The sequence below is a fragment of the Bolinopsis microptera genome, chromosome 1, assembly GCF_026151205.1.
Source record: "Bolinopsis microptera isolate Bmic1 chromosome 1, MBARI_Bmic_1.0, whole genome shotgun sequence".
Lineage (NCBI taxonomy): Eukaryota > Metazoa > Ctenophora > Tentaculata > Lobata > Bolinopsidae > Bolinopsis > Bolinopsis microptera.
Genome location: NC_087072.1, coordinates 24,937,330 through 24,950,725, shown reverse-complemented (window position 1 = coordinate 24,950,725; position 13,396 = coordinate 24,937,330). Strand labels below are relative to the sequence as shown.

The following is a 13,396-nucleotide window of genomic DNA, read 5'->3' as shown; positions in this document are numbered from 1 at the left end:
AGGGGGGGGGTTGAGTTTTTGCACTTTCAATGTAAGTTTTTTGCGGGAAATTGGGTTAAATGGGGTGGGTTCTTTGGGGTAACTCAAATCACCGAACAACGCTTTGTGTCACTAGTCCCAAAACCCCTGGGGGGCCACGCCCATTTTTTTTTAATTTTAGCTTTGTATAAGGTAAATTTGTTTCCTCATTTTTGAAGGTTTTTTAGAGTTTTTAAAACCTTGGGTTTTTTAAAATGACGCAATGCACTGTTTTTTTAGTTGTGAAGGTTTTCACGAAGGCCCCAAAAATTTTTTTAAAGTTTGGAAACAATTTTCAAAAAAAAACTGATTTTCACGGGGTGCAGTAAAAAGTATACTCTAGTTTTATTTTTGTATAAATATTTTTTCTAAAACTTTTGTATTTGCTTTTTGCGTTTGATTAGATTTTCAAACATTCTTTCCCCATTCAATTTGATGGGTCATGCCCCGATGATGAATTTTATTTTTTTTATTAAAAAAATAATTTAATATGTCTCAAATTTAAATTTTCCTAAAAATTTTGATCCTGCCAAAAAAATTTGGGGGGTCTTGGGTCAGGCGTTTTGAAATGCAATTGCCGCGCAATTTAGAACCGTGATTTAAATTCTTTTTCATGTAAGTTTTTTTGTAAATCGGAAAAAAAGGGGGGGAGTTACGTTAAATTTTTGACAAAAAGTCCGTTTTTTTTTTTGATTAAACATCATGCAATAAATTTTTTTTAAAAAAGGGGAACCTGCCCCTTATCGGTTGCCATTTTGTTCATTTTAAAACTTACAAATTTTAATTTTTTTTCCAGGATTTTAAATTTTTTTAATTTTTTTGGCTCTGTTCCCCTAAGCAATTTTTAGGGAAAAAAATACCATGATATCGATCCCCATCCAAGCGTTGATTTTCTCTCTAGGATTGGGGGACTCAAACTGTTGCATGGGGGGGGCTCATCTGCCCCAAAACCTACAATTTTGGGATTGACAGGGCCCCCCTCGATGAAAAAGAGCCTCATTGAAAAAAAAAAATTTTTCTTTTTTCGGGGAAATTTCGGGGGGGTCTGATTCGTTGCGTTTTCCAGCCATTTTGCTCCCCCAAATTTTTGGGGGTTTCCTTTTTTTTTTTCTTTTTTTTTGGATTTTGTGTTCTTTTTTGATTTAAATTTTTTTTTGGGGGCCAAAATTCCCCTTTGGGCTTTTTCCCTTTAAAAAATTTTCCCCCAAAAATTAAAAAAGGGTTTTGTCGAAAAACTTTTGGGCCCCCTTCCCAAAGTAAATTCTGGTTTTTGGCCCCCCCCTTTGGGGGGGGAATTTTTTTCCCTCAAAATTTTTTTTTTCCCACCCTTTTTAAATATTTTTTCTCGGGAAAGGGGGGAAAGTTTTTTCCGGCCCTTTCCTTTAACGGGGTTTTTTTTCTTTACCCACGGGGGTACAATCATTTTTTCTAGTTTTTTTTTTTCGGGGCCCCTTTTTCGTATTGCCCCTTATCATCAAGTTTTTGTTTTGTGGGGGCAAACCCCCCCTTGCACTTTTTTTCACTCGGGCCTCCCCCAAAATTTTTAAAATTAAAGGTTTTTCACAATTTTTCGATTTGGTTTTAAAAATATTGGGGATTTTTTGGGGAAGCGGGAAAAAAAAAAAAAATTTTAACCCAAAAAAAAGGGGAATTTTCCGGTTTAAAAAAAAATTTGGCCCTTAAAAAATTTAAAATTTTTTTTTAAGGGCTTTATGAAAAAAATCCCAAAAAACGTTTGGGGGGGCTTTTTGGGCCCCCCTTTAAAAAAAAAATTTTTTTTTTATTTTTTTTTTAAAATCAGGATTTATTTTTTAATAACAACCCTGTCCCATCGGGGAAAAACAAAAAATTGGGTTTTTCATAAAAAACAATTTTTAAAAAGGGGGAGGGGGGGGGGCTCGGGGGAGGCTGGCGGGGCTTTTTTGGGTTTGGGGGGGGGGCCCCAACGAGGGGGGAAATGGGGGGGGGGGGGGGGGGGGGGGGGGGCGGGGGGGCCCCGGGGTTTTCAAGTGTTCCCTCCAAAACAAACCGTTTTCCCATTACCCCAAAAAGGGCCTTTTTAAATTTGTAATTTTTGGTTAAACTTTTTACGGGCCCACGGGGCAAAAAAAAAAAAACCAAAAACTTTTAAACTTTGGGTTTGGGGAAAAAGGGGGGGACCCCCCCCCACACTTTGTACATTTTTTCAGCCGGCTTTTATAATAGCAAAAAGGTCAAAAATTAAAAAGGGGTTTCCGGGGGACCCCCAAATCGGGGGCCCCAAAAAATCATTTTTTAGATTCCCCTGTAGTGGGAGGGCCCCAACGATGTGCTTTAAAAAAGGGTTTTTATTTTTAAAAAACTAGGGTTTTTTTTAAAAACTGGGGGGGTTGGAGTGGGCCCAGAGGTAGGTTTTGGGGATTTCCCAAAACAAACAAAAAAATTTTTTACGGAAGGCTTTTTGCGTGCCCTTACTTTTAAAAAGTAGGGGATCCCGGGATTATTTAAATTTGAATTTTCCCTTTACATTGCGTTTTGTTTTTTCCCAAAACCCCATTTTAAACTTTTTTTACTATTTTTTTTTTAAAGCACCGGGCCCCCAAAAAAAAAAAAATTTTTTTTAAGGGGGCCCAAACGGGGGGGGGGACCCCCGGGGGGGGGACCGGCCCCCCAATAGGCCCGGGCCCTCGGGTTTTTTTAAATTTTAAATTTTCCCCCCTTATCTCATCCGATTTTCGGGGGGTTAAAAGGGTTTTAATTTTCTTTTAAAAAAATTTTTAAAATTTTTCTTTTTTTAAAAAAATTTACAATTTTAAGGGCAGGTTTTTGGCCAAAATTTTGGGGGACTGAAATTTAAAAAATTATTGAATCTAAAAAAAAATTTTATTTTTTTTAAACTCTAATTTTTTTTTTTTGGTATTTGGGTTTTTCGAGAAAGCTCAGGGGGACCAAACAAACGGGGGGGACCGGTGACCCGAAAAAAAAAAGGGCCTTTTTAAAAAAAATTTTTGGCGGAAAAATTTTCAAAAAAAAATCCCACCAAAACTTTTTTTTGGAATTTTGGGGGCCCCCAAAAATTTTTTTTTTTTTAAAAGGGGGGGGGGGAATTAAAATGGGAAATTTAAATTTACAAAAACCCCCCAAAAGGGTTTTCAAAAAATGCGTTTTTACGTTGTTTTTCTGAAAATTTTAAATAAAAAAAAATTTTTTGTAAAACCCCTTTTGGGAATTCTTTTTTTTTTGGGGGGCGAAATCTGTTTCGAAACTTTTAAACAAAAAATTTAAAGTTAGGGGGGCGATTTTTTTTTTCCATTTTTTTTTGGGGTAAAAACTTCTATCTCAAAAACCAAAAATTTTTTCCCCCTAAAATTTGGGGGGTGGCCCCAAATTTCCTCCATTTTTTTTGGGGGGGATTTAATTTTCCTTTTTTTCCAAAAATAAAAAAGGGTCACATTTCCCGGGCCCTTTCTGGAAAAAAACGACTTGAAGGAAAACCCCGCTTTAAAGATTTCCGGGGGCGGGGGGAAAGGGCCCCGCGCAAAAGGGGTTTTTTTTTGGCCTGTTTTTGGCCGCCGCTTGACCCCCTTCAAAGGGGGAAAAATTTCTTTAAAAATTAAATGCCGCCAAAAACCCGGGGAGGGGCCGGTTTTTTCTACTTCTAAACACTGTTTCTTAATTTCCCTTTAAAAGGGATGGTTAAAACCAAAATTTTTTGTTTTCCTAATTTAAAAACCCCGCAAAAATTTGGATAAAATAAAATTTTAAAATTAAAAAACCCCAAAACCCACACCCCAAATTTTTTGGGGCCCAGTTGTTTTGGGGCCCCAATTGGGGGGGAAAAAATCTTTTTAAAAACCCGTGATTAAAAAGGGGGGGTTTTGTTTTTAGTTTTCACTTTTCGGCGTAAAAAAAAAAAAAAAAAAAATTAGGGGAAAAAACCCGGCCCCATATAGAAAAATTTTTTATTTTTTGGGGGCTTTTTCTGTTTTTATTTGGTTTTAAAAAAAGGGACACCCTTTTTTCAAATTTAAAAAAAGGGTTGTTTAAAAAATATCAAAAGGTTTTTGGGGTTGGGAGGGGAATTCGTTTTTTTCCTAGGCGGGGCCCCCCTATTTCCCGGGAAAGTTTTAACTTTTTTTTGTTTTTGGGGAAACCCTTATTTTTTTTTATGGGTTGGGCCCTTTTTTTTTTTAAGGGGCTTCCCCCAGGTTTTTTTTTTTTAAATGTAAACCCCCACCCCTTTGGGATTTTAAATGTTTTTATTTATCGGACCCCGGGGGGCCCAAAATTGGGTTTCCCTTTTCCCGAAGGGGGGAAAAAACAAAAACCTTTTTTCCGGGGGAAATTTTTTCCCCTTTTGCTTTTTGTTAATCCGTTTTAAATTTAAAAAAAAATTATCGTTTTCGTTTTTTTTGGTTTAAAAAAAAAATTTCCAATTTTTTTTTTTTTTACAAAAAAATGGGCCCCCAAACAAAAAATTTCCACCCGGGGCCCCTTTTCCAAGGGTTCAAGGGGTCTAAAAAAAAACCCCCCCCTTGGGGGCCCAAAGGGGGGAGGAAAAACTTAATCCAGGTTTTTTGTATTTTTGGGAAAAAAATTTTTTTTTTTTCTTTTTTAAAAAACACAGAAAAAAAAAAATTTAATTTTTTTTTTTATTTTTGGGAATTTTGGGGGGAAAGGTTAAAAAATTTTTCACGGGGCGGGGAATTTTTTGCTGAAAAAACCCCTAAAGGGCCACCAAGTAAAAAAGGGAGTTTTTTATAATGGGGGCGTCTCTGTCCCCCGAAAACAAAAAACCCAAAAAAAATTTTTAAATCTTAAGGGAAAATTTTTTAAAATTTTCTTTCGGGAATAAAGGGGAAGGGGGCCCATTTTTTTTTACGGGTTTTGGGGCCCTTTGGGGTTCCGGTTTTCGGGGGGGCCCCCCGTGCTGTTTTAAGGTTTACTGGTTTTTTTGGGGGTTTTCGCTTTGTGTTCCTGAACCCAGGGGGTTTTCTGGAAATAGAAGGGGAAAAAACTGTGTATTAGTATTACGGTACTTACTGTGTAAGTATTACGGTAAGTAAGTATAACGGTACGACAATCTAGAATCGCTCATATTCATAACCTTAAAACTATCACAACTACAAGACTTGGGGTTGCCCTCGATGTTGACCATTAATTTAAGTAATCTTGGCAAAGGGCCTAAGCACATAATTAGTTAATGAAAGTGGGAGTAGTGTTTTAACTTACAGAAGTAGGGGTGGGACTAATTAGTTAATAAAAGTGGGAGTAGTGTTTTAACTTACAGAAGTAGGGGTGGGACTGGGCTTCTTTGGCGGTGAGTCTATCGTTGTGGTCGTATCTTAATAATTTATCTAAGTAGTCGAGCGCTTCGGGGCTCACTAAATGTTGATTATCTTGACACACAAATCGTTCCCACCGCTTTTTAGAGTGCCTGAGAAGATATTATCAGATCTGGGTAATCGTGAAAACAATGGAGATGTAATCAATGAAGCCTTTACTTCAACGTGTACAGCAGGGTGTCATAATTATTGGCGCGTAGACAATTTTGCGTGAAATTTTAGCTTACCCAAGCTTTTAGAAACGATCATTACTTGACTTCTGAGGGTCAGTTTCCTATGGAGTCTTAATCATTCGAGAGATAATCCTAAATTATGGGTTTTGAGGTACATCAATACAAAATTCTGAAATTCTAAAAAAAGTTCAGACGATTGTCTACAGACCAGTTTTTGAATTTTGTAATTTCGATATTCAGAAGTAAAGTTATGACCCGTCGAAAAATATTGATTTCATCATAAAATACACATAAAATTTCAAACACGCCAATAATTCTGACACCCTGCTGTAGCCTTCTTCTGGTACTACTGGTCTTTTCAAGTTTTTGATAGGAAAGAAGTCTTATTACCTTCCAAGCAGCTCGTTGTAGCGTGGATCAAGATCAACGTTATATTTCTGGACATACTCGTAGAGTTCAGCAGTGCCTAGCACTTTCCCAATACGCACCAGTTGATCGTAATTGTCGTGACCGTGGAAGAATGGTTCTTTTCGGAAAATCTGAAGTTGTAAGAGGAATTTATTAAAAGAAATAAGAAGCTTTTGCGATGATTTTAAGGGGATTATATCCTTAACCCAGCTCCTGCTAGGGAGATCTTAGATCTTAAGATACATCATGCTACAGCCTGCAACGATATACTACAAACTAATAACTATATGCTACAAATGTTGCGGCATTCCAACGACAATTATAAAATAACATCTTCATGGATTCAGTAAGGCTGGTCTCACATGCACAGTAAGCAGATAAATTGGGCGGTAAATAATCAGGGTGATCACAAAAAATAAATGGCTGAGTGTGACTGCTATTTCAAGCGATCAGAGGGAGCCGAACTTTAACAACATTGTAAACTGTTCATAACAGGCAAACTCAATCTTGTTGTCAGATATGTAGCATTCAATAGAAAAGTCCGCGCTTTTCACGCACGCACATTTCATGATGATTTAGAATTTACGACGTAGCGTTTTTAATTTTAACCCATCTACCGCTAGCATGAAAATTCACGTTCGCGCGCAGCGCTTTAGTCACTAGCCGCTTTCTCTAAAAATGCGACCGAAAAATTGCCCTACAAATGTAGTTGGAATTGGACGCCTAGCAACAAGTTATATTAATTAAACTCACCATACTGGCAAACATACACCCGTAGCTCCACATATCCAATGAATAATCGTATTCCTGAAAGTTTCCCGATAATATTGTGACGAGTAAACCGTATGGCAAAAAAGACATGCCCACAAACGATGGACGATTCACGATTGCATAACAAAAGAGATCTTGTTTAACATTTAAACATGGGTGCCAATCTAAAGTTAAAAGTCAAACCTGGTAATCTATGAGTAATTCGGGTCCTTTGAAGTAACGGCTGGCCACCCTGACATTATACGGTTGTCCGGGATGATAAAACTCGGCCAGACCCCAATCTATCAGTCGAAGTTGTCGTTTCTCGTGGTCGATCATAACGTTATGAGGCTTCACATCTCTGAATTATGGGATTACATTTATATATTTTATCGCACATTACGATCATATTACAGCGCCGCATATAATATTAAATTTACAACTCACATTTTCTTGAGATCTTAGATCATAAATACATGATATTAGATCATTCATTGCACACACAGAATGTTACATGAAATTAGTAAGTTTTGATTATACAGCTGTGTAAAGGTGTCACATCTGATTAAATGAAATACGATGCTGTGAGGACTGAGAGACACACCTGTGCATTATGCCCATACTGTGGCAAAAATCGAGGGCCTTTAACAGTTCATACATGTAATATCTGATATCATAGTCCGTTAGAGTCTGATACAATTGCTGAAAATTGTCGAGTTTAGTTAAAAATTAGAATTAACTATTGTTGGAACAAAGACTGTTTTGACACACGTTAGAGCCACTTGCATGTCTGCACGCTGGTTATCATATCATAGTCGCTGTCACGTGTCAAATGTTATTAAATTCAAATACACCTTCATCAAACTAAAACATGGCAAAACATCATAATATTACACATAATATAAATATAAACCTTGAAGTCTCGGTTGTTAACATATTCGAATATAAGGGCAGGGGTACGGGCGACAGGGTCTTTAACCACATCAAGTAGCGTTATGATGTTGGGACCATTCCGTAAATTCTCCAGAATCTTTATCTCTCGCTTTATCTTCTTCCTTTTAACTGGCTGCAAGTTTATTATTGTGTCAGATATTATGTGGATTATGATTGGTACAAAACTAGTGTGCTAGACATGAAAGTGAAATAAAGACAACATTATAAAGCACGAAAATGTTTACCTTTAGAATCTTGACGACCACTTTTTTGTTAGGAGTGCGAATATCGACCCCCTCAAATACTTCACTGTATTTTCCTCGACCTAGCTTTCTTACCAGTTGGTAGTTTTCTTGGTCACTGCAGGATATGGTATTTAAACATCACAATTATCATTTTTACCAACGTAAATTTGTACAACACAAAAAGCGCAATAGTATTTCATCGTTTGAAGTCTAAACTTAAATTTGCATTGTGCCTCAATTTCAGGAGGATGTACATTGTACGACGTACGTGCATAAAATATCTATTTCCATAACACCTAAAAATGGCTATATTATTAATATCCATTCTTTGGTGTTATGGAAATAGATATTTTATATACGGATATTTTGGGGATGGCAGTATGGGAGTTGTAGATTTATACCATTTAAAAAAAGCGGCGAATACACAATCGCTGAGAAATCAGGAAGATGCATTAACATTTAACAGACGATATTAAGAGACAAAAGTCAGATGAAAGATGTTTGTTGTATTTTTGTGTCTGATAGCATTCCAGCCCGTTGTCACGTTAGACATTTTATGTTTTAAAATGTTGTTATAATCCACAATCGTAACGTTATGTTAGCCTTAATCCATACATTTATTTCCCAAGATCAGACAGCCACGGAGTTATATAAATTTTCAGGGGTTGTGGGTACCAATGCGATGTAGCCTAGCTTGTGAAATTAAAGGCATAATTTCCATCGAATATCCTATGTAGTATGTAATATATAATATGCATATTATATCTTTCTGAATAATATTTATCGAATTGCGTTTTGGGATTTACCTTCACACAGTATGCAACAAGTTATAACGGAAGTAAGAACACTGCTAAATCTCAATCTGTTTACTGTCTAAAGCCATCAGGCTTGATGAACGAAAGAATTTTCTACTTCTTAGCAATGCTGAAGACATGCAGGCGACGGATACATGGAATAAACTTAAATACTTAACTTGTAAATTAATGTATTTAGTCCAGACATGACACATAATTAGTTAAGAGTTTTAAACTCGGCCTAGTTTTACTGCAGACTGGGTAGAAGTTAAGTCCAGGGCTATCTAGATACTGCCCACGTACACACTCAAAATATCTTGTCACTTTTTGAAGCGAACTCTAAGGTACATTTTGCCTTTCTATCCACAAAAACATCTTAAGCTGCCGAAAGGCGAAATCAAAACATTGAAATAAGTTAGCCAACATAATGTGTTTAAAAAATATGCAAGTTCTCCGAAGCCATAAATGTAGGCGTGGCTAGTTACACCCTTTTTTCTGGGCATACTCTGTAACTCTAGTTCTAGAAGTAAAAATATAGAGACATTCTAATTTTTGTAGGCAAGAGATAAGTAGGCAAGCGATAAAAGGTACGCTGTATCCGGCGAAAGCTTATTTCTTACGATTAAACGATGTTCGCCCAAAGATCCAAGAGCCTAAGTGTTTACAGTTTGCTGAGAGTCGAGACAGAAATAAACTGTATAGCTTTGGTTCCTTAATATTTACGGCCAAATATTTCATCCAATTTAAAATATCATTAAACCCCGGTCCGTCTCACCCCACCCCCACCCGCATCCAGCCCCGACCAGGACTTACCCCCAATCAGTCTGATGGTTCTCGTAGTCCCAGTAGTCACGTGGGTTGTTCTTGTTCACATCCGCGTACACTCGTGCTCTTGAGGTCCCGTTCATCTGTGAGTTGGATATCACCTGAAAAACAACTCATGTCAAAACTCGATTTGTTACAATTAAGTATCTTATTAGTGACCAATTAGTTACTAATGATAGGTTATTTATACCGCAGCTATCCGTATAAACCCGACTTGGATGGAGGTTATAGTTTCTGAAGAATGGAAATCAGTTCATTACCAGGAGAAGCTTCATTAATACTTGGTTCCGGTAGTTAGATACAAGAAGAATGTATTTGAGTTATGCTCTGGTCGTTACTGATAAGCGGTGTGTACACGGTTTGAGACAATGCAATCAAATATCAACACAATGCAATCAAATATCTCATAAATATCGTAAATTTGCCAAATCTTCATTAAGATGATTCAATGGATAATATTATGCACTAACGAGTAGTGGTTTCTACGGAAGATGTAAAAGAGCAATACACGCGTAAAGGGAGAGTAAGTCAAGACGTGTGTAAGTACACTTGTTGGATATTGGTGTAGGGAGTACTAGAGATAAGACACAGATATTATACAAGTTCAAATTTAGTGAAGTACTGTGGCTTTAAGATACATATTAGGGTGTAAACCGTACGTGGGAATCAGAGAAAGTGCTCTGAGACATTCGAGTGTGGTTACTGTTACAGCTGAGATATTTGAGTGTGGTTACTGTTACAGCTGAGATATTTGAGTGTGGTTACTGTTACAGCTGAGATATTCGAGTGTGGTTACTGTTACAGCTGAGATATTTGAGTGTGGTTACTGTTACAGCTGAGATATTTGAGTGTGGTTACTGTTACAGCTGAGATATTCGAGTGTGGTTACTGTTACAGCTGAGATATTTGAGTGTGGTTACTGTTACAGCTGAATTATTTGAGTGTGGTTACTGTTACAGCTGAGATATTTTAGTGTGGTTACTGTTACAGCTGTAAATATTTGAGTGTGGTTACTGTTATAGCTGAGATATTCGAGTGTGGTTACTGTTACAGCTGAGATATTTGAGTGTGGTTACTGTTACAGCTGAGATATTTGAGTGTGGTTACTGTTATAGCTGAGATATTTGAGTGTGGTTACTGTTACAGCTGAGATATTTGAGTGTGGTTACTGTTATAGCTGAGATATTTGAGTGTGGTTACTGTTACAGCTGAGATATTTGAGTGTGGTTACTGTTACAGCTGAGATATTTGAGTGTGGTTACTGTTACAGCTGAGATATTCGAGTGTGGTTACTGTTACAGCTGTAAATATTTGAGTGTGGTTACTGTTACAGCTGAGATATTTTAGTGTGGTTACTGTTACAGCTGAGATATTTACACTTGTGCTACTGTTACAGCCTTAAGCGGTTTGGGAGGAATATATCGACGTGGCTTGTACATTTTAAAGTTATTTAACAGAAGAAGCATCTATATATATTAACTATTAAGTCCCTTTTTTATAATTAAGACTTGATCCAGAGATACAGCTACGTTCTATCACGAGATTCAAATCGACACCTGTGTCCTGCCTGTAAAGTATAAGTCTTGCTCAAGGTGATTACAGTCACATACCTAAAAACTAAAAACAAATATTTGTTTCCGAAAATGAGATATTATGTATATTTTCACAGGGCTTTGTCACATAATATTATGCAAGTCAAAAGGGAGGACAGTTAAAAATATGCTGTTCAAGCTTTAATACACCCTTATATCGATTTTTGATAGGCATATTTGTCATGGGAGTTGAATTAATCTTCCCTTCACTATGCAATGAATAGGCCTCATAATGAACGACACATCACTACTGAGATCACTAAGAATGATGATTAATCAAGATACGGATCACTCTATTGATCACAATAATAAAATAGTGTGAGAAAAGCTAATATACCGTTGAGGACCGTTCAGTTGGTTTCACGCAATCCAGGGACCCTTCCAGCACCTTCATGTCCAGCATTATAGCTCCAATATTTCCAACGCTCTCAACTGTACTACACACGGCCAGATAAGACAGTACCAGACGATTTAAGAGTAAGAGATAAGATCACCAAACCGATAGAAACTACAGCAAATGACGAAGAATAGGCCGTACTAAAGCTACTGCCAGGGGTTGCTATGATACGATACGAGCGGAGAGCAAGGAAGTTACAAGACTACACTTGTACACCACATGAGTTGCAGAGAGCTCGTGTCTTATTACTGGAACCCAGACTGGTCGGGAGAACACGGCGCAGAAAGATATCAGACTAGAAATTAAAGGATCTTATGTAATAACACGGGAGAGACAACAAGAATGGCACTCTCTCTCTCTCTCTCTCTCTCTCTCTCTCTCTCTCTCTCTCTCTCTCTCTCTCTCTCTCTCTCTCTCTCTCTCTCTCTCTCTCTCTCTCTCTCTCTCTCTCTCTCTCTGAATACACACTGGGTGAGTCTCACCAGCATTTCCTGCATCTTCTATTATGTTGTGCAGTAGAAAGGGAGGCAGATGATGAGCTAGTACCTGAGCTACCTGGCATAATGTATCATAGTTAACTAGCTCTAATCGCCCTATATATATCCGGCTTATCATCATTCATCAACCTCGTTCAAGCTGGTAGTTGGACCAAAATAACTAAGCCGAGTCATGGGAAGTAGTATCTGGGTAGTTTGATTTGTGTACTGATTACAGCTGTTATTTTCTCCTGTTTCAGCCCAGTTGCAGCCTCTGTATCAGTAAACTTATTTGTAGTGCTATGTGCTGGGCTGGACACTGTTTAAACTTATAATCGATGTCAGGTTTGTTGAATTACAGTGCTTACTTAAATTTTGTGTCGATCCAAGTATCCGGTGTAACCTGGAGCCTAATGAGATGTGGTAGCACCACGTGACACCTGTTTAGGGTAGTGTTACCATATAAGGGAGTGTTTCTGTGGAAACGTGACCTTATATGGTAACACTACCCGCCACCATTATAATATGGAGTTCTCATGGCTTCTGAGATTGATTTGTCGAACTGTCAATTCAAAACTTCGACCAGTAGATATTCTAGTAACTAGTTATTGTACAAGTTTAACGGTTCAACCGGAAAAAGGACAGAAGCATGGAATGGGAATATTTTTCCGACAGTACGGTTTCTTGAAGCTACAAAGTTGGGATTATTTAGCTGTGTTTCGTACAATGTGCAGAGTTCTATAGTTATTACTAATTCTTCGCTGTAAATGTGTGGAATGTCTGGAATGTAGTCGTGAATTTGCAGCCAAATTCAGAGGGTGTAAGGGTAAAGGTATGCGGCTTGTCGGGACAGCTTTACACTACATAGTTCAGCGGAAATAATATGTAATATGTATGTAATATGTATGTAATAATATATGTATGTAACGGCCCTTAAACAGATTTTAAAGGTTCTCTAACCACGCTTAAAGGAGGCGGAGAAGGCGGAGGAGGCGTTATTGTGATCTCAGGAATTCTCATCCCAACATGAACCATGGTGTTCCAAACAAACGCGGCGCAAATCAGGGTCACACAAGACAATTACACAAGATACAGTGAGAGTGAGAGGTAGCATGCACAACGAATGAGGAGTTTTCCAAGCAAACAATGTCATTACAGCGCCAGGGGAGCACGGTGGCAGCCACAAAATGTACTCTCTGTAACGTGTACATCTTTGGTATATAATAACGTATACTATATCATATACTATATTACATACTACAACGTGTAATGTCTCCTGTGCATTCACGCTAACATGGTAAGTGGTGCTAAGGAGCAGCTACAGTCTACACTATATGTCACACGATTGGAAACTGTGGGAACTTTGTTGCTACAGTCTACACTATATATGTCACAAGATTGGAAACTGTGGGAACTTTGTTAAGGAGCAGCTACAGTCTACGCTATATGTCACACGATTGG

The 13,396-nt window shown here is 37.7% G+C and overlaps 2 protein-coding genes across 3 annotated transcripts in view; one reads left to right on the top strand and one right to left on the bottom strand.

The window, feature by feature from the left end:
* The window catches only part of LOC134826029 (casein kinase II subunit alpha-like), a 46,739-nt gene that overhangs the window by 5,061 nt on the left and 28,282 nt on the right, over window positions 1-13,396 (top strand). The gene's annotated exons all lie outside the window — the stretch shown is intronic.
* On the bottom strand, window positions 5,286-12,979 carry LOC134818120 (casein kinase II subunit alpha-like; the record flags this gene model as incomplete). 2 transcript variants are annotated; one of them, XM_063827552.1, is given in 9 exon segments in its annotated part: window positions 5,286-5,434; window positions 5,906-6,054; window positions 6,677-6,730; window positions 6,878-7,034; window positions 7,278-7,375; window positions 7,587-7,739; window positions 7,852-7,966; window positions 9,459-9,571; window positions 12,896-12,979. In XM_063827552.1, coding segments are annotated over 9 exon segments (1,063 nt in total), but the record flags the coding sequence as incomplete, so codon positions are not given.